The sequence below is a fragment of the Megascapheus bottae genome, chromosome 25, assembly GCF_031878675.1.
Source record: "Megascapheus bottae isolate mThoBot1 chromosome 25, mThoBot2.hap1, whole genome shotgun sequence".
NCBI lineage: Eukaryota > Metazoa > Chordata > Mammalia > Rodentia > Geomyidae > Megascapheus > Megascapheus bottae.
Window position 1 is genome coordinate 4,769,432 of NC_143533.1, and position 15,496 is coordinate 4,784,927.

The window sequence follows — 15,496 nt, forward strand, 5'->3', positions numbered from 1 at the left end:
TTTCCTAGGGTGAACTATTCCTGTGGGACCAGCTACTCCTGTGGGCTCACAATGTGCCCTCTATTCTGAGAAATCAGGATGGGTGTGGTGTTCTTTCTTAGACTGGCATCTAGGTGACCTAGTTTCTAAGGCTGGAAAACAGTATTCAAAGCTAGAGAACAGTCCAGTAAGAAAAGCCACTTCCATGATTGGCCTACAGTAGAGTACCTACAAGGGGATCTTAAAATAAGTAGCTTTATGTGTAGAAGTCTCCAAAAATAGGGTTCAGCTCTCAGTTTTTAAAAATACAAGACAGGCCGGGAGTTTGGCCTAATGGTAGAGTGCTTGCCTAGCATGCACAAAGGCCTGGGTTCAATTCCTCAGAACCACATACATAGAAAAAGCTGGAACTGGTGCTGAGGCTCAAGTGGTAGAGCTAGAGCTCTAGCCTTGAGAAAGTCCAAGGACAGTGCTCAGGCTCTGAGCTCAAGCATTAAATAAATAAAAATACAAGACAATGTTTTAGTGCTAATTTTGAATTTACTTAGTCTGATCATGTGGCTTTGCCACTATCAAAGCAGTGGAACTAAGCTCTGCTTTCCTCCAGGCTTCTTGAACAGAACCTTCTTTGCCTAAAATGTTTGCTGCCTCATCTCCCTAATTCAGAAACCTGCCTTTTCCTTCCCAGAGAAAAGTGATCAATTTAGGTAAGCTCTGTCACACACATTCCTGGAATATAACCAAGAAGTGCCAAAAGTAAACTAGGGGATCTGGATCTTCCCCAAACAGAGGTGCTCTGAAAACCCTGGTATAGCATGTGGCCACCTCAGCCACTCCCCATCACAGAAATGAACATACTAATATGTCTCCAGCTTTTACTACACTGGCTGCAGGAGAAGGCCAGTGGTCAGAATGGATGGACCAGACACTGGACAGCAGGGAGTAGTAGACGAAGTAGACATCTCAGTCCAGACAAAGATAGGACTTCTTGGCCTACATGACTGCCCGTGGCTGGCCAGCAAGTGGGGTTAGATGAAGTGGCTCTTGCAGTTGAGGAAGGAGTATGGATTCTCCCTCATGTGAGCCAACCATAGATGACCAAGGAGGCCCTCTGGTGGAAGTGGCACCCACAATCTGAACATAGATACGGCTTTTTCCCCAGGAATGGATGAAGCACTGCTAGAGCACTTACTTGTGTGGGGAGAAATGAGCCTGGCTCATCACAGGAGAAAGGCCTCTCCCTGGTGTACACCCTGTGGTAGCTGGCCAAGAGGGAAGGGTAGCTGAAGCTGGGGCCACAGTCAGCAAGAGTAGAGTACTTTGCAAACTGGAGTGTCCCTGAGCTGTGTTTGATGGGACTCTTGTCAAGGGGTCCAGCAACGCCTTTGGGTGGGCACTTGGGATGGCAGAACTAGAGCCAGGTAGTATGCTAGCCATTTCTGATGATATTTCATCTTCCATCTCTTTGTTTTGAATTCCTCAACATTTCTTTTGCATTCCTATTTCAGGATCCTGACACTTGTGGTGGGGGCGGGGGCGGACCTGAAATGGCAGTGTATTCCAGAGTATGCCCTAAAAGAGAGAAAAAGAGTTCATGGCCGCCTAGGAGTTGGGGTGAGTGGAGAGACAGGAAGCCCTGAAAGCTATCCTGGAGTACAAACAAAGTCCATGCCTGAATCCATAGGACGGCCATGAACACTGGAGACAGTGCGAGAAGAGTCCACAGTACTGAACCGCAGCTCTGGTTCAAGCACCGAGGACAGCAATGGTTTCGGTCATCACAGAACTTCCAGGCCAGAACCTAAATGTTTTATAATCTTCACAAAATAAACATAAATGACCTTCCTTGGTACCATTTAGGCCATCACCAAAAAGTCACTTTGATGGTGGATTGGAGGAAAGACTTGGGAACATTTATTATGACATGATGGCTGCAGGGGAAATATTCTGCTTTTGTTTTCACTTCTCATGAAGCTGGACATTGGTGGTTCATACCTCTAATGGTAGCTATTCGATGGCTGAAATCTGATTAGTCAAAGTCAGCCAGGACAGGAAAGCCTGTGAGGCTCTTATCTCCAATTCAACACCAAAAAAAAAAAAAAAAGCCAGAAGTGGTGGTGGTATGGCTCAAGTGGTGGAGCTCTAGCCTTGAGGGGAGAGAAAAAATAAAAATAAAAATCGGATGAAGCATTCTCTGCCACATTGTGATGTACACAATATCCCAGAATAACACAACTTCACGTATGACTTTCCACGACCCTCAGGGTTCTTTTTTGCATTACCCTGGGGTTATCCAGGATGAGCCATTGGTTCCGTGTAGCTGTCCTCTCAGCTGTTTTGCAGTGAGGTATGAACCTGGTTAAGGTGCAGGAAGATGGAGGGGGACTTGGGTGGGGAACTGGGTTTGAAGTGCCTGCTGCCTTTCCCTAGCCCCACTGACAGCTGCGGGCTCTCTCCCTCTGGATGATAGGGTTCTGGGGTTCAAGCCTCCCACCTGTACTTCCACCCAAGGGGTAAAAGCGGGTCTGGGACCTGAGAGTCTGCAAATTGGGGAACATGGAGCTTCGTTGTGAAGATCCAAAGGGGGAGGGAGAGGCTATCCCGAGTGGGCTTCCTCGATGGCCCCTGGGAACGTCCATTTTCCCACCGAGGAGGCCTGAGTGTCTCCCAGCAAACAGGCCTCCCGTCTCGTCCCGGTGCCGGGCGGCCCCGCCCCCTCCGCCGTGCCCTTAACCAACATGGCGCCTCCCCGGCGTCAACTTCCCTTTCCCGCAGGGCAGCCGACGGGTAGATGACGACGGGCGCTGATTGGACGGCGCCGCGGGAAGAAGGAGCGCTGTGAATGGCCTTCCCGGAGCGGCCTGTTCAAAAGGCCGAGGGCCCGGGGAAGAAGGGGACGTGCGGGGTCTTTGCCAAAGAGTGACTTGATTGATGCAGCTCCCTTCTTCGTCTTACAAACAGGCCCGGGTGTCTGGGACTTCTTCCTGGTGAGTAAACCGCAACGGGTTCAGAATGAGGTACTGTGACCCCATTTACAGCAATCCTTCCGATGGGCGTATAACACATACATTATGTGTACATGATGTATACATATATGTGTATACATAAATATACATGTAAATATACATACATGTATACATATATACACATATATATATCTATATGCAGCTCACATATATGTATGTGCAACTCACAGTAATCCTTTGAATAGATAGCATATACATTATATATATATATATAAACTTGCATTTCATCGATTAAAATATTTGTGTAAGCCGGATGTGGTGGTTCACACCTGTAACCCTAGCTTCTCAGGTAGCTGAAATATAAAGATCACGGTTCAAAGCCAGCCCGGGCACTAAAGACCCTGAGACTCTTTATCTCCAATTAACCACAAGAAAACTGGAAGTGGGCAGTGGCTCAAAGGGTAGGGTGTTAAACCTTGAGCTGAAGAGCTCAGGGACAGCGCCCAGGCTCAGAGTTCAAGCCCCACAACCCCCCCACCCCCACACACACATACAAAAATAATAAAATAAATAAAATATTTGTGTCATGACAATGTATGTTTTTATTCAGACATTTGTATTTTGCCCTGAAATAAATAACTGGGACTGATCAAAGAACACTGGATGCATAAATGGATGTTAAATGGCAACCCCCAAACCAGGTACAGGTGGCTCAAGCCTGTAATCCTAGCTGACTGGAAAGTTGACATCTGAAAATTGCAGTTTGAAACAAGCCTAGGCAGGAAAGTTTGTGAGACTCTCATCTCCAGATAACCAGCAAAATGCCAGAAGTGAAGGTGTGGTTCAAATGGTAGACCACCAACCTTGTGTGAAAAAGCTAATGCAGAGAGAGGCCCTAAGTTCAAGCCTTAGTATCAGCACACACATACACATACTCTAACACAATGTACAATGATTTGAAGTTTAGAAAAGAAAAATAGAAACTGCCAATTGTACGGGCTGGGAATGTGACAGAACATTTAGCATTCATTCTGGCACTTAACTGTGCAAGACCCTGAGTTCCATTCCCCAGCAACACACAGCAATTGGAATAATGCAAAATCTGTTTGACATAAAAAATGTTAATTCCTTTGATGGAATCTACAAAAATATAGCAGTTTGTACATTTCCTAAATACCCAAAGATGAAAATATTGAATTTTTTTTTTAATTTTTGAGGGATGGTACCCAGGGCTTTATACATGCTAGGCAAGTACTCTACTACTGAGCCCTCTACCTTATTTATCTTTATTATTTCGCAATACTGTGGTCTTAGTGAATTAGGATGTACTCACTGTTAAGGATATATTGGAGACATAAGGCTGGAGATCAGGAAAAGCACTGTGGCCTTTCAGCAGCATGGTGTGATGACAGTTGAGAAAGGTAAATTAGTGCTGTGTTTTAGTACTTTCACTTGCAAGAAGAGGAAAATAAATTTAAACTATGTTAAACAGAATGAATTTGCTGTAAGGATGTTAAGCTCTCACTGAATACCCAGCATGAATTATGTTTGGAATGAACCCTGACTGGGTGCCAGAGGGAGCCTAAAAAATTGATTTCATCTTTGCACTCCACACACCACAGGATAGAAATTGGTTACTATATCTCATAAGTTTTATGAGATATAGTCCATGGCCAGAGGGAGTTAAAAATTCCTCCATAGGGGCCGGGAGTTTGGCCTAGTGGTAGAGTGCTTGCCTAGCATACATGAATACCCGGGTTCGATTCCTCGGTACCACATACATAGAAAAAAGCTGGAAGTAGTGCTGAGGCTCAAGTGGTAGAGCTCTAGCCTTGAGAAAGTCCAAGGACAGCGCTCAGGCCCTGAGCTCAAGCCCAGGACGGGCAAAAAAAAAAAAAAAAAAAAAATCCCTCCATGAGGAATCATGTGGGTTATCCTCGTGATAACTGGTAGGTTCCAACACAGAAGGCTAATGCAAAAGGTACTGGTTGACATGGTAGTTCTTTGCTAAGGGAGGGTGTTTCCCTGGTCTGAGGGGTTGTATCTCCATCTTAACACCAAACTTCTTCTCAGTCAAGGAAAACTAGATTTACATTTTATAAATAGTAATTCCATAAGAAATGTAATTTGTTCATCAGACATTTTAATGACACCCAGTATGGATTACCACTTCCTGGACGGCAGTTATCATCCAAGGAGAAACAAACAGTTACAGTGGCAACCTTCTGAACACCTGAACAGAAGCAATTACAAAATGCCATGTTCTCTAGTTGGTCTCCCTCTCTGAGGCTGAGATCAGGGCAGCTGCAGCAAGAGGCAAACAAGTAGAAGGATGCCAGGGAGTGGTGGCTCACGCCTGTAATCCTAGCAACTCAGGATCGTGAGATCTGAGGAACCCTTAACTCCAGTGAACCACCAGAAAACAGGAAGTGGTGTTGTGGCTCAAAGTAGTAGAGTGCTAGCCTTGAGCTGAAGAACTCAGGGATAGCATCCAGGCCCTGGGTTCAAGCCCCACCACCACCAACAACAAAAAAGAGTGGACAGATGACCCATTCCAGCTGTTGGAATAATTTGGTGCAGCTGTCAAGGTAAAGGGGTAGGCTTTGTTCACATTAAATCTAAAGCTTTGTTAAGGCGGCATATCACCAAGAGTAAAACTCTGCTACCTGGCCCCAATGCAGGTCAACGAGGGAGGGAGGCCCTATCCCTCTACCTTCCTTGAAAAACCTCATTTTATGGGAGGTGAGAGGGGATGCTAATTGAGTCCTCATGGAAGGTTCTGTTCTGATTCTCATTTGATAAGTGTCAGGGAATAGTAAGACCCATTTGTCAAGAATTTTCTAGCCACTAGCCACCTGGAATTAATCCAAGTCCACTGGATAAAGTATAGTAATCCCATTTTTACCTCTAGACCACAAGTCTTCTTACTTTTCCGTAACACCAAACTTCTCCCAGTTTCCTGTGCTTTTGTCTCATAACGAATTACGCCAGTTTTTCAGAAACAGGGTGAAGAAAATTTAGCTTTATCACATTTAAAAGGTCAGGGCAGTTTGGTGTCTGTAAGCCAAGAGACCCCTGGTCTAGTACAGTTGTCCCCAAACCAGTATAGCCTGTAGCTGCTAAAAACCAGTCCAGACTCGAGATACACAGTGTACATGGTACTGTCTCTTTACTTTTTATATAATATTAAAGCGAAGTTAAAAAACAAGGCCTATTCAGAGGCAGATGAAGCATAGAAGTGAAATCATCTTTGTGTGTGTGTGTGTATACATACAAGTCCTGGAGCTTGAACTCAGGGCTTGGATATTGTCCTTGAGATTTTTTTTTGCTCAAGGCTAGTGCTCTACCACCTGAGCCACAGCGCCATTTCCATCTCTGCTGGTTTTATTGGTGACTAATGGTGGTAAGTGTCTTAAGGATTTTCCTTCCTAGCTTGGCCTGGAGCCATGGTCCTCAGATTTCATGTCAGCCTCCTAAGCAGCTAGGATTACAGGCCTGAGCCAACAGTACCCAGCTTGAAACCATCTTTAGAGAGTGATTAACCTGACATGGTGACATGGGCCTGCAGTCCCAGCTATCTGAGCTACAAAGGAGGCAGGAAGACAGCTTGAGTTCAGGAGTTGGAGACCATCCTAAGTAACATAGTAATATCCCATTCCCCCAAAGAAAAAGACTGAATTATTGCAATTTAACCTGGGGGCAGAGTTGTAATTCGGGTATCTTAAGAGCTGCCACATAGATGAAGTATTAAACATTATATAGGCCAGGTGTACAGGGGAAAGCATGGTATTTAGCCTTCTAAAGATCGGTACTATCCCACAATGAAATGACCCACCTTGTGAGGTAGTGAGCTGCCTGTTAAAGAAGGTATACAGGCAAGCAGTAGATCACTTGGGCAGGAGTGCTGTAGAAAATGAGCTAGACCAAGGTTTTCAGTTTAGTATGGAGACAGTAGGGGTAGATTCCACTCCCGACTGCATGCAAGGGAACAGACAGTAACTGTATGCAAACTAGAAAAGCAGCCCTAAAACAGATGGAGGAACTTTTAACCCAGCACCAGTCACACAGATTCTTTCAGAAATGAACCCAATAATGTCCCATCTCCTAATGGGATGGTTGCAGGTTTGGTAAGGCAGCCGGTGTGAGCCAGAATACCTGGGTTCTAGTTCTGCCTCTGCCCTGTGTGGCCTAGAGTTCTGCCTGCCTTTTCCTGGACTCTTCTGCGAAGATGAAGGAAATGATCTGATTTTTATTATTATTATTATTATTATTATTATTATTATTATTTTTCCCCCATCCTAAAGGGCGCCGCTTTTCTGGCTGGAGCCCCCCACGGCAGATCTCGGACCCCGGTTTGGGACCTTGGGGCTACATTTGTGAACAGCCAGAGACCACCTCTGGCGGAAGCACCGCCCGCACTCGAGGCAGGGGAAAGGCTTCTCCCCGGTGTGCAGGAGCTGGTGCTGGGCCAGGTGGCTCCACTGGGCGAAGCGCTTGGAGCACAGGTCACAGGCGTAGGGCCGCTCGCCCGAGTGCACGCGCCGGTGGCTGGCCAGCAGCGAGGGGTAGGCGAAGCGGCGTCCGCAGTCCTCGCAGGCGTGGAGCTTCTCCTCGGTGTGCGTGCTGCGGTGGATGGCCAGGGAGCCGCTGCGGCGGAAGGCGCGGCCGCAGTCGGGGCACGGGTAGGGCTTCTCCCCGGTGTGCAGGAGCTGGTGCTGCAGCAGCGTGCTGCGCTGGGAGAAGCGCGCCTGGCAGTGCTCGCAGGCGTAGGGCCGCTCGCCCGAGTGCACGCGCCGGTGGCTGACGAGGCGCGAGGACGAGGAGAAGCGGCGCTCGCAGTCCGGGCACGGGTAGGGCTTCTCGCCGGTGTGGATGCGCTGGTGGATGACCAGGGCCGTGCGCTGGCGGAAGCGGCGGCTGCACTCCGGGCAGGTGTAGGGCTTCTCGCCCGTGTGCGTGCGCTGGTGGATGGCCAGGAGGGACGGGTAGGCGAAGCGTCGGCCGCAGCTGGGGCACGGGTGCGGCTTCTCGCCGGTGTGCGTGGTCCGGTGATTGGCCAGGGAGCGGCTCCTGCGGAAGCAGCGGCCGCAGTCCGGGCAGTGGTAGGGTTTCTCGCCGGTGTGGATGACCTGGTGCTGGGAGAGGTTCTTCCGCTGGGAGAAACGTTTGCCACACTGGTCACACACGTAGGGACATTCGCCGGAGTGTGCCCGCCGGTGACTGACCAGCAGGGACGGGTAGGAAAAGCGGCGTCCACAATCCGGGCAAGGGTAAGGCTTCTTCAAGTTCTGGGCACATTTGTGGCTCTCCAGGGCCTGGCTGTCCGGGAAAGTGCAGCCACAGTCCGGGCAGATGGGGCCCCCGGACGTCTGCCGGGGGATCAGTCGAGGTTTGCTGGGCCTCCGCCCACGTTTCCCCTTCCGGGGTGCCTCCTTGGGTGGGAATACTTCCTTCTCCCCGTTCTTCCTTCGGGTCTCTAGAGGGGCATAGAGAAAAGTTAAGTTTTGAACAAATACCTGCTTCTACTTTTGTCGGTGACAGTACTGGTTACTCAGATGTTAGTCCTTAGCAGCTAAGTGTGACACTGTTAAGGAAACCAGGAGGGTACCGAGTCAAGCTCAGAGCTGAGTTAGGGAAGATTTGTAAGAGAGAGAAATAACTTTTTTTTTTGCCAGTCCTGGGGCTTGAACTTAGGGCCTGAGCACTGACCTTGGGCTTTCCTCAAGGTTAGTGCTCTACCACGTGAACCACAGCACCACTTTCCATCTTTTTCTATGGATGTGGTACCCAGGAATCGAATCCGGTTTTCGTGCATGCTAGGCAAGCACTCTACCACTAGACCAAACTCCTGGCTCAGGAGTTTGGAGTAGTTTTGTGTTTATGAAGGCATAGTAACATGAAAAGAAGGAAGTCATAATCTCACCCTCCTGTCCATTTACCCCATAGAAGCCATGCTTAGTTTCTTCTAATGTTTTTAGATGCAATACAAATACACTGTTTCTACACTTCTTACATGGAAGATAGCTTGTACACATTTTATACATACTTTACTGCACCTTCATTATTTCTGCTGATACACTAGAGATCTTTTTATGTACGCACATGTACTTATTTTAAAGTTGTTACAAAAATTTATGCATTAGGCTGGGAGCATAGCCTAGTGGTAAAGTGCTTGCCTAGCATGCCCTGGGTTTGATTCCTTGGTACCACATACACAGAAAAAGCCAAAAGTGGTGCTGTGGATCAAATGGCAGAGCACTAGCCTTGAGCAAAAGATGCTCAGGACAGTGTCCAGGCCCTGAGTACAAGCCTCAGGACTGGCCAAAACAACAACAACAAAAAAAAACAAAAAAAAAAAAACACTTGGTAACTACTTTACTATTGAGCTCCAACTCTACTCCAACCTCTCTCTCTCTCTCTCTCTCTCTCTCTCTCTCTCTCTCTCTCTCTCTCTCTCTCTCTCTCTCTCTCTCTCTCTCTCTCTTCAGTGCTGGGGGTTGAACTCAGGGCCTTGCCCTTAAGTGTTCTGCCACTTGAGCTAGGCATGCAATCTTCTTTCCTTTAGATTTTTTTTTTTTTGTGGGTTATGGGGCTTGATCTCTGGGCCTGGTGCTGTCCCTGAGCTCTTCAGCTCAAGGCTACCACCCTACCCATGGAGCCAGAGCCCCACTTCCCATTTTCTAGTGGTTAATTGGAGATAAGAGTGTCTCAGGTTCTTTAGTGCCCAGGCTGGCTTTGAACTAGGATCCTCAGATCTCAGCCTCCTGAGTAGCTAGGATTACAGGTAGGAGCCACCACACCAGGCTTTTTTTTTTTTTTTAAATAGGGTCTCATGCTTTTACCCACTAGCCTCAGACCAAGATCATCTTACTTCTGCCTCCCAGATAGTTTTTCTTCTTTAAGACTTAAGTCTCACTCTATAGTCCCATACTAGCTTCAAATTCTGGATCCTCCTGCTTCACCTGCTTTAATGTACATTGTCTGTATCCTACCAGTAAGATGAACTGCCATAACTGCCTGAAATGAGACAGGTGCCAGTAGCTCACATCTATAATCCTAGCTATTCAGAAGGCTGAGATTTCAGGATCACTGGTGGAAGCCAGCCCAAACAGATGAATCCTTGGAACTCTTATTCTCCAATTAAGCAACAAAAAGTTGGAGCTGTAAGTATAGCTCAAGTGGTGGAGCATCAGCTGAGTGAAAAAGCCAGGTGGGAGCAGAACACGTTGAGTTCAATCCTTAGAACTGGCACAATAATATATAAACTGAATGTTATTTAGGTACTTGTATACATATATATATATGTATATCATATTTGTAAAATTAGATCTGAATCTTTGAGATATCCCTGACATTAGAGAACCTGGCAGAGAAAGTACAGCCCACAGCTGCATCTGCGATGGAAATCTTGATTCTGGGGAGAAAGTGTGTCCTCCACTACCTAAGGTCTAACAGCAAAAGGAGACTGATGCATCCAAGCAGTGTTACTCCATAAGCACCCTCAACCCAAGCCCAGAAACAGAAATTTAGGGTCTCTTAACCAGGACCCACATTCAAAAGAGACTGGGTCAGGGATCCTGGGAAGGAGGCAGGAGAGGAGGAGATCTTTTCACTCGAATGTTTACACACCGTGGAGTACCGCAGGCCGTTAGTTTGCAGAGTGATGTGGGAATCTGCACGTGAACCTACCCTACACCATCACCAACAAATATCCTTTAAATGAGCAGGGTGGCTCTGACCAGACTGAACTCTGGCCTGACTTAGAACGTTAACAGGCGGACTGCCAGGCTGTCCTGGAGTTTTTATTTATTATTTTATTTTTTTCCACTCACTTCTCTGGACTGTTACCCCTTTGCGGTACTCCTGTGGATCTAGAGCAGCCGGTTCCCAATTCTCAGTATTTCGCTCCAACCAGGAGATGAGGGATGGCTTGGGACCTGCACACCCTGGGGGAAGGAGAACTCGTCAGAGTCGGCGAGCCTGGAGATCATCACCCAGGGTAGACACCCACCGACAGGTGCACCTGCCGAGCCCCTGCCCCTCCCCTAACAACCAGATCACCGCCCGGCCGTTCCCAGCCCTCCTCCACCCCCGCCCTCCGGCTCCTCCGTCCCCCTCGGGCCCGCGGAAGCGGATTGGGCCGGGCCTCACCGAGCGCGCCCAGGAGGCCGTAAGTCTCGCGCATCACGTCCCGGTATAGGGCCCGCTGCGTGGGCCGCAGGCACCCCCACTCCTCGGGGGAGAAGTACACGGCCACGTCCGCGAACTTCAAGGCCCTCGGCCTCCTTCCCCTTCGACTAGGCCCGGCCTCTCCCGTTCCCCGCGGGGGAAACGGAGCCGATGGCGGCGGCGGTGGCGCCATGGGACCCGAGAAGCTCGGCCCCACGGCCTGCCCCGTGCCGGCCTCGGCCCTCGGGCGCGGAGGACCCCCGAGGTTCAGGAGCCTCGGCCGGACTGGGGCTGAACGTGGCGGGAGAAGCCCGGAGGGAGGCGGAGGCGCCCGCCCGCGGAGCTAACGGAAACCTCTCCTTGTTATTCAGGAAACTCCTGACCCAACTTGGGGGAAAGGCACCGGAAGATGCCTTCAGGGAAAATGGCGGCGCCGCTACCGCACCGCCTTTGCCTAGAAGAACACAGGCAGCTTCTAGCGATCGATTTCATTGACCAGAGCGCCATGCCGGCTTCCTAACCTCTTTGCCCTGAAGTGTAATGGCGCTGCGAGCGGACCTCACGCCCGTTCGCCCCCGCCGGCCCTATGGCGGTCGGCTATTGGACAGAAGCTGAGCATCGAGCGTTCTGATTGGCTGCTGGACGCAGCGGCCTGTTTGAAGGAAGCCAACGGGAGCGTAAGGGCAGCAAGCTGGGCCGGCCGGGCTGGGAGAGGGCGCCGGGATCCCGGCGGCTGGCGGGGACCTGGGGTCGGCGAGGACTCTCCGCGGTTTTCCACAGCTCTCTTGCAGATTTGCACTCTGAGGTTTTTAGTTCGCAAGGCCCCCGGCTCCGCGAGTCCCCACACTGATTATATTCGGTGAACCGGTCAAGAAAGGAGATTCAGTCCACGCAGCGAGGCAGAAACGCAGTGACACCCCCCACTCCTTCCCCATACCCTCTGCCAGAGGCTGGAAGTCCTTTTGTTTTGGTGCCAAGCCTGGGGCTTGAACTCGGGGCCTGGGCGCTGCCCCTGAGCATGTACCACTGCAGTCAGAGCCCCACTCTCGGCATCTTGGAGTTTATTGGAGATATATAAGTCTCATAGACTTTCCTGCCCGGCCTGGCTTTGAACTGTGAGGAGCTCGACTTTTTTTTTTTAATAAAAAGTGATGTACAGCTGGGCACCAATGGCTCACGCCTGTAATCCTAGCTACTAAAGAGGCTGAGATCTGAGAATCACTGTTCAGAGCCAGCCCGGGCACTAAAGTCTGTGAGACTCTTATCGATAATTCATCACCAGAAAACCAGAAGTGGCCCTGTGGCTCAAAGGGATACAGCCTTAGCTTTGTGCTGAAGAGCTCCAGGAGAGCTCAGGCCCAAGACCGACCAAAAAAAACGCAAAGTGATGCACAGAGGGGTTACAATTCTATTTAGGGAGACCAAGTAAGCACAGCTGAGACATAGCAGACAGTCTTGGTTAGGCCAGTGGTCTGATTGATCATCTGTATTCTGGTTCTGCAGAAGTTGTAGGAAAGTTGTTACAGCATTCATCTTTTAAAAGGAGCAATCTAACTATATAATTTTTTCATGTATTTTTATTGTAATTAATAGAAGGGTTACATTATATTCACCAGATAGAAGGTGCATTAATTCCCATACATTGATAGGCTTTCTTATGTCTTGGCCCCCATTTCCCTCCCCCCACCCTGCCCCTTATCTTGTTTTCCCCATTCCCTATCCGATTTCAAATAACCAAATAAGCATCTCTATACAATATATCAGATAAAAGGGTGAAATACTGTAACAATATGAGATAACCAAGGGACAGCAAAAGAGATGAGAGATAACATAGTACATTACGGACAACAATCACTCATTATATGGCTTTTGTTTCTATATCCTGGAGGTCCTTTCATTTAGTGTCATACTATATGGCCTTATGTATCTAGGTCTTGCTCTATTGTAAATCTCTGCTAGGAGACCCCAAGGTTTCTACTGATTATGACAAATGAGGGAAACCATTGAGCCTATGTTCCTTTGAGTCTGGCTTACTTCACTTAATATGATTTTTTTCCTAAGCCCATTTCCTTACAAATGGGGCGATGTTGTTCTGACAGCAGCATAGAATTCTATTGTGTTTAAATACCACCTCTTGTTGATCCACTCATCAACTGAGGGGCATCTGGGTTGGTTCCATTCTTTGCTATGGTAAATAGTGCTGCAGTGAACATCTTTGTGCTAGTGTATTTAGGATGTCCTTGTTTTTGGATGATTGGGTAAATGCCAAGTAGTAGAATTATATAGTTTGATATTTACATATTAGTGGATTCTCTAAATTTCCTTTGTTATTTCTCATAAAAATTTCTTGTGGGTAAGGCACATGCTTTTTTTATTTTGCCCTTTTAAATTTGCTGAGACTTAATGGTCTGCCATATGGTGTGACTTGAGAACATTCCTGGCGCACTTGGAAAATTCTAAGAATATCTGTTCTAACTGGCTACAGTGTTGCTTTAGTCTTTTATTTCCATATTGATTTTATGCCTAGTTTCTCTCTCCATTACTAAATATACAATATGAAAGCCTACAATTGTTAGTATTCAAATTGCCTGTTTCCTTCTTCACATATGATGGTTTCTGTGCTATGCCTTTATATTTGTCATTCTAGTTCAGCCCTGAATGACTGAGCTCTTACCACTTATAAAATATCCTTTTTTTCTTTTCTAACAATTTTGATCCTAAAAAACCTGTTTTGTCTGATGTCAATAAAATAATCCCAGGTCTTTTGCTTACTCTTTATCATGTACAAGCTTACTTGTGTCTTTGAACCTATATGTCCTCTTTTGTGTAGTCTATAGAATTTGATCATAGTTTTTAGAATCCATTCTGCCCCTTACTGCCTTTCATTGGATTATTTCTCTCCTTCTCCTCCTTCCTCTCCTCCCCTTCCTCCTTCTTCTTCTTCTGAAATAGGGATTGAATTCAGGGCCTGAGCACTGTCCCTGAACTTTTTTGCTAAAGGATAGTGCTCTGCCACTTTGAGCTACAGTGCCACATCCAGTTTTCTAGTGGTTAATTGGAGATCCTGGTCTCACCTATTTTATTTTCTGCCAAGGCTGGCTTTGAACCCAAATCCTTAGATGTCAGTCTCCTGAGTAGCTAAGATTATAGGCATTAGCCACCAGTGCCTGGCTAACCTTCAGGTTCTTAATGTAGTTACTGGCCAAGTTGGATTTACATTTCTAATTTTGCTATTTTTTGTATATCTTTATATATCCTCTTGGTTTCAATTGCTACCTTTTAAAAAGTTTTAAAAAGTTTTCTACAGTTACACTGCATATTTTTTTGCTGGATTATTTTAATTTCTTTGTTTTTTTAAGTGTATTTTAAAATATTCTTGGTGGTTGCCTTGAAGATTGCAGTTAATTTTATCTTAAAACAATCTAGTTGTCTAGTTAAAATTGACAATATATTATTTACATTTCTCAATATGGGGTAACATTTGCAGTTTGGTGTATGATAGAAAAGCTAACTTATTTTTCTTCACAAATTTACAGATAGAAGATTCATTTTTATCATGGCTCTTAACAACCTCAGCATATAATGTTTTTTCTTTCCTTATTGAGTAAAGAGATTTTATTTTGGCTGGGAGTTTGGCCTAGTGGTAGAGTGCTTGCCTAGCATGCACAAAGACCTGGGTTTGATTCCTTGGTACCACATATATAGAAAAAAAGCCAGAAGTGGTGCTGAGGCTCAAATGGTAGAGCTCTAGCCTTGAGAAAACCCAAGGACAGTACTCATGCCCTGAGCCCAAGCCCAAGACTGGCAAAAAAATAAAAATTTTATTTTATTGCATAATTTTAATTATATTCTAAGACCTAACTGTCAGTGATTGTGTATAGATTCCCTTCCTGAATACTTGTTTGTTAAACATGTCATTTGAAATATGATGTAAAAATAAATTTTAATAAATTCTTTAATAAAAAAATGAAACAAAAAAAGGAGCAATCTGGTTCCAATGAGACGATTGCTCCTGCTCCTGGGTGCAGACTTGACATTATAGATAACTGGGTGTCTGTTTTGAGAAGCCCCTCGATGTGGCCTCTAGTAGTTCCTGTCCCTCCTTATAAAATTCCTAGAATCCAAGGCAACTAACTATAGGGAGAGAAACTTTAAGAAAAAAATTTAAATGGCACAAATAGAACCAGAAAGGGACAAAGTAGAGTTAGTTATGCCAGTGACCAGTGTCCTCCTTTGAACTTAGTTTGTCTCTGAAAAAAAGAAAGGATTTCAGTCTAGCTAGTGTGAGCAGGACTCACCCTAGATTCTTCCTTGTCACTTTCTCAGAGGAAACCCCCCTCCTTTTTTTTTTGTGGGTCATGGGGCTTGAACTCTGGGCCTGG

General features: G+C 46.8%; 1 protein-coding gene across 1 annotated transcript; it reads right to left on the minus strand.

Moving 5' to 3' along the window:
- Nucleotides 1-4,842: 4,842 nt before the first annotated feature.
- On the minus strand, nt 4,843-11,505 carry LOC150046226 (uncharacterized). Its single transcript, XM_090358010.1, has 3 exons — nt 11,097-11,505; nt 10,778-10,891; nt 4,843-8,421 (listed from the first exon to the last, which is right to left on the minus strand). Exons 1-3 carry the CDS (start codon nt 11,305-11,307, stop codon nt 7,244-7,246), a joined length of 1,503 nt encoding a protein of 500 aa, XP_090214136.1. The 5' UTR covers nt 11,308-11,505; the 3' UTR covers nt 4,843-7,243.
- Between the last annotated feature and the right edge of the window lie 3,991 nt (nt 11,506-15,496).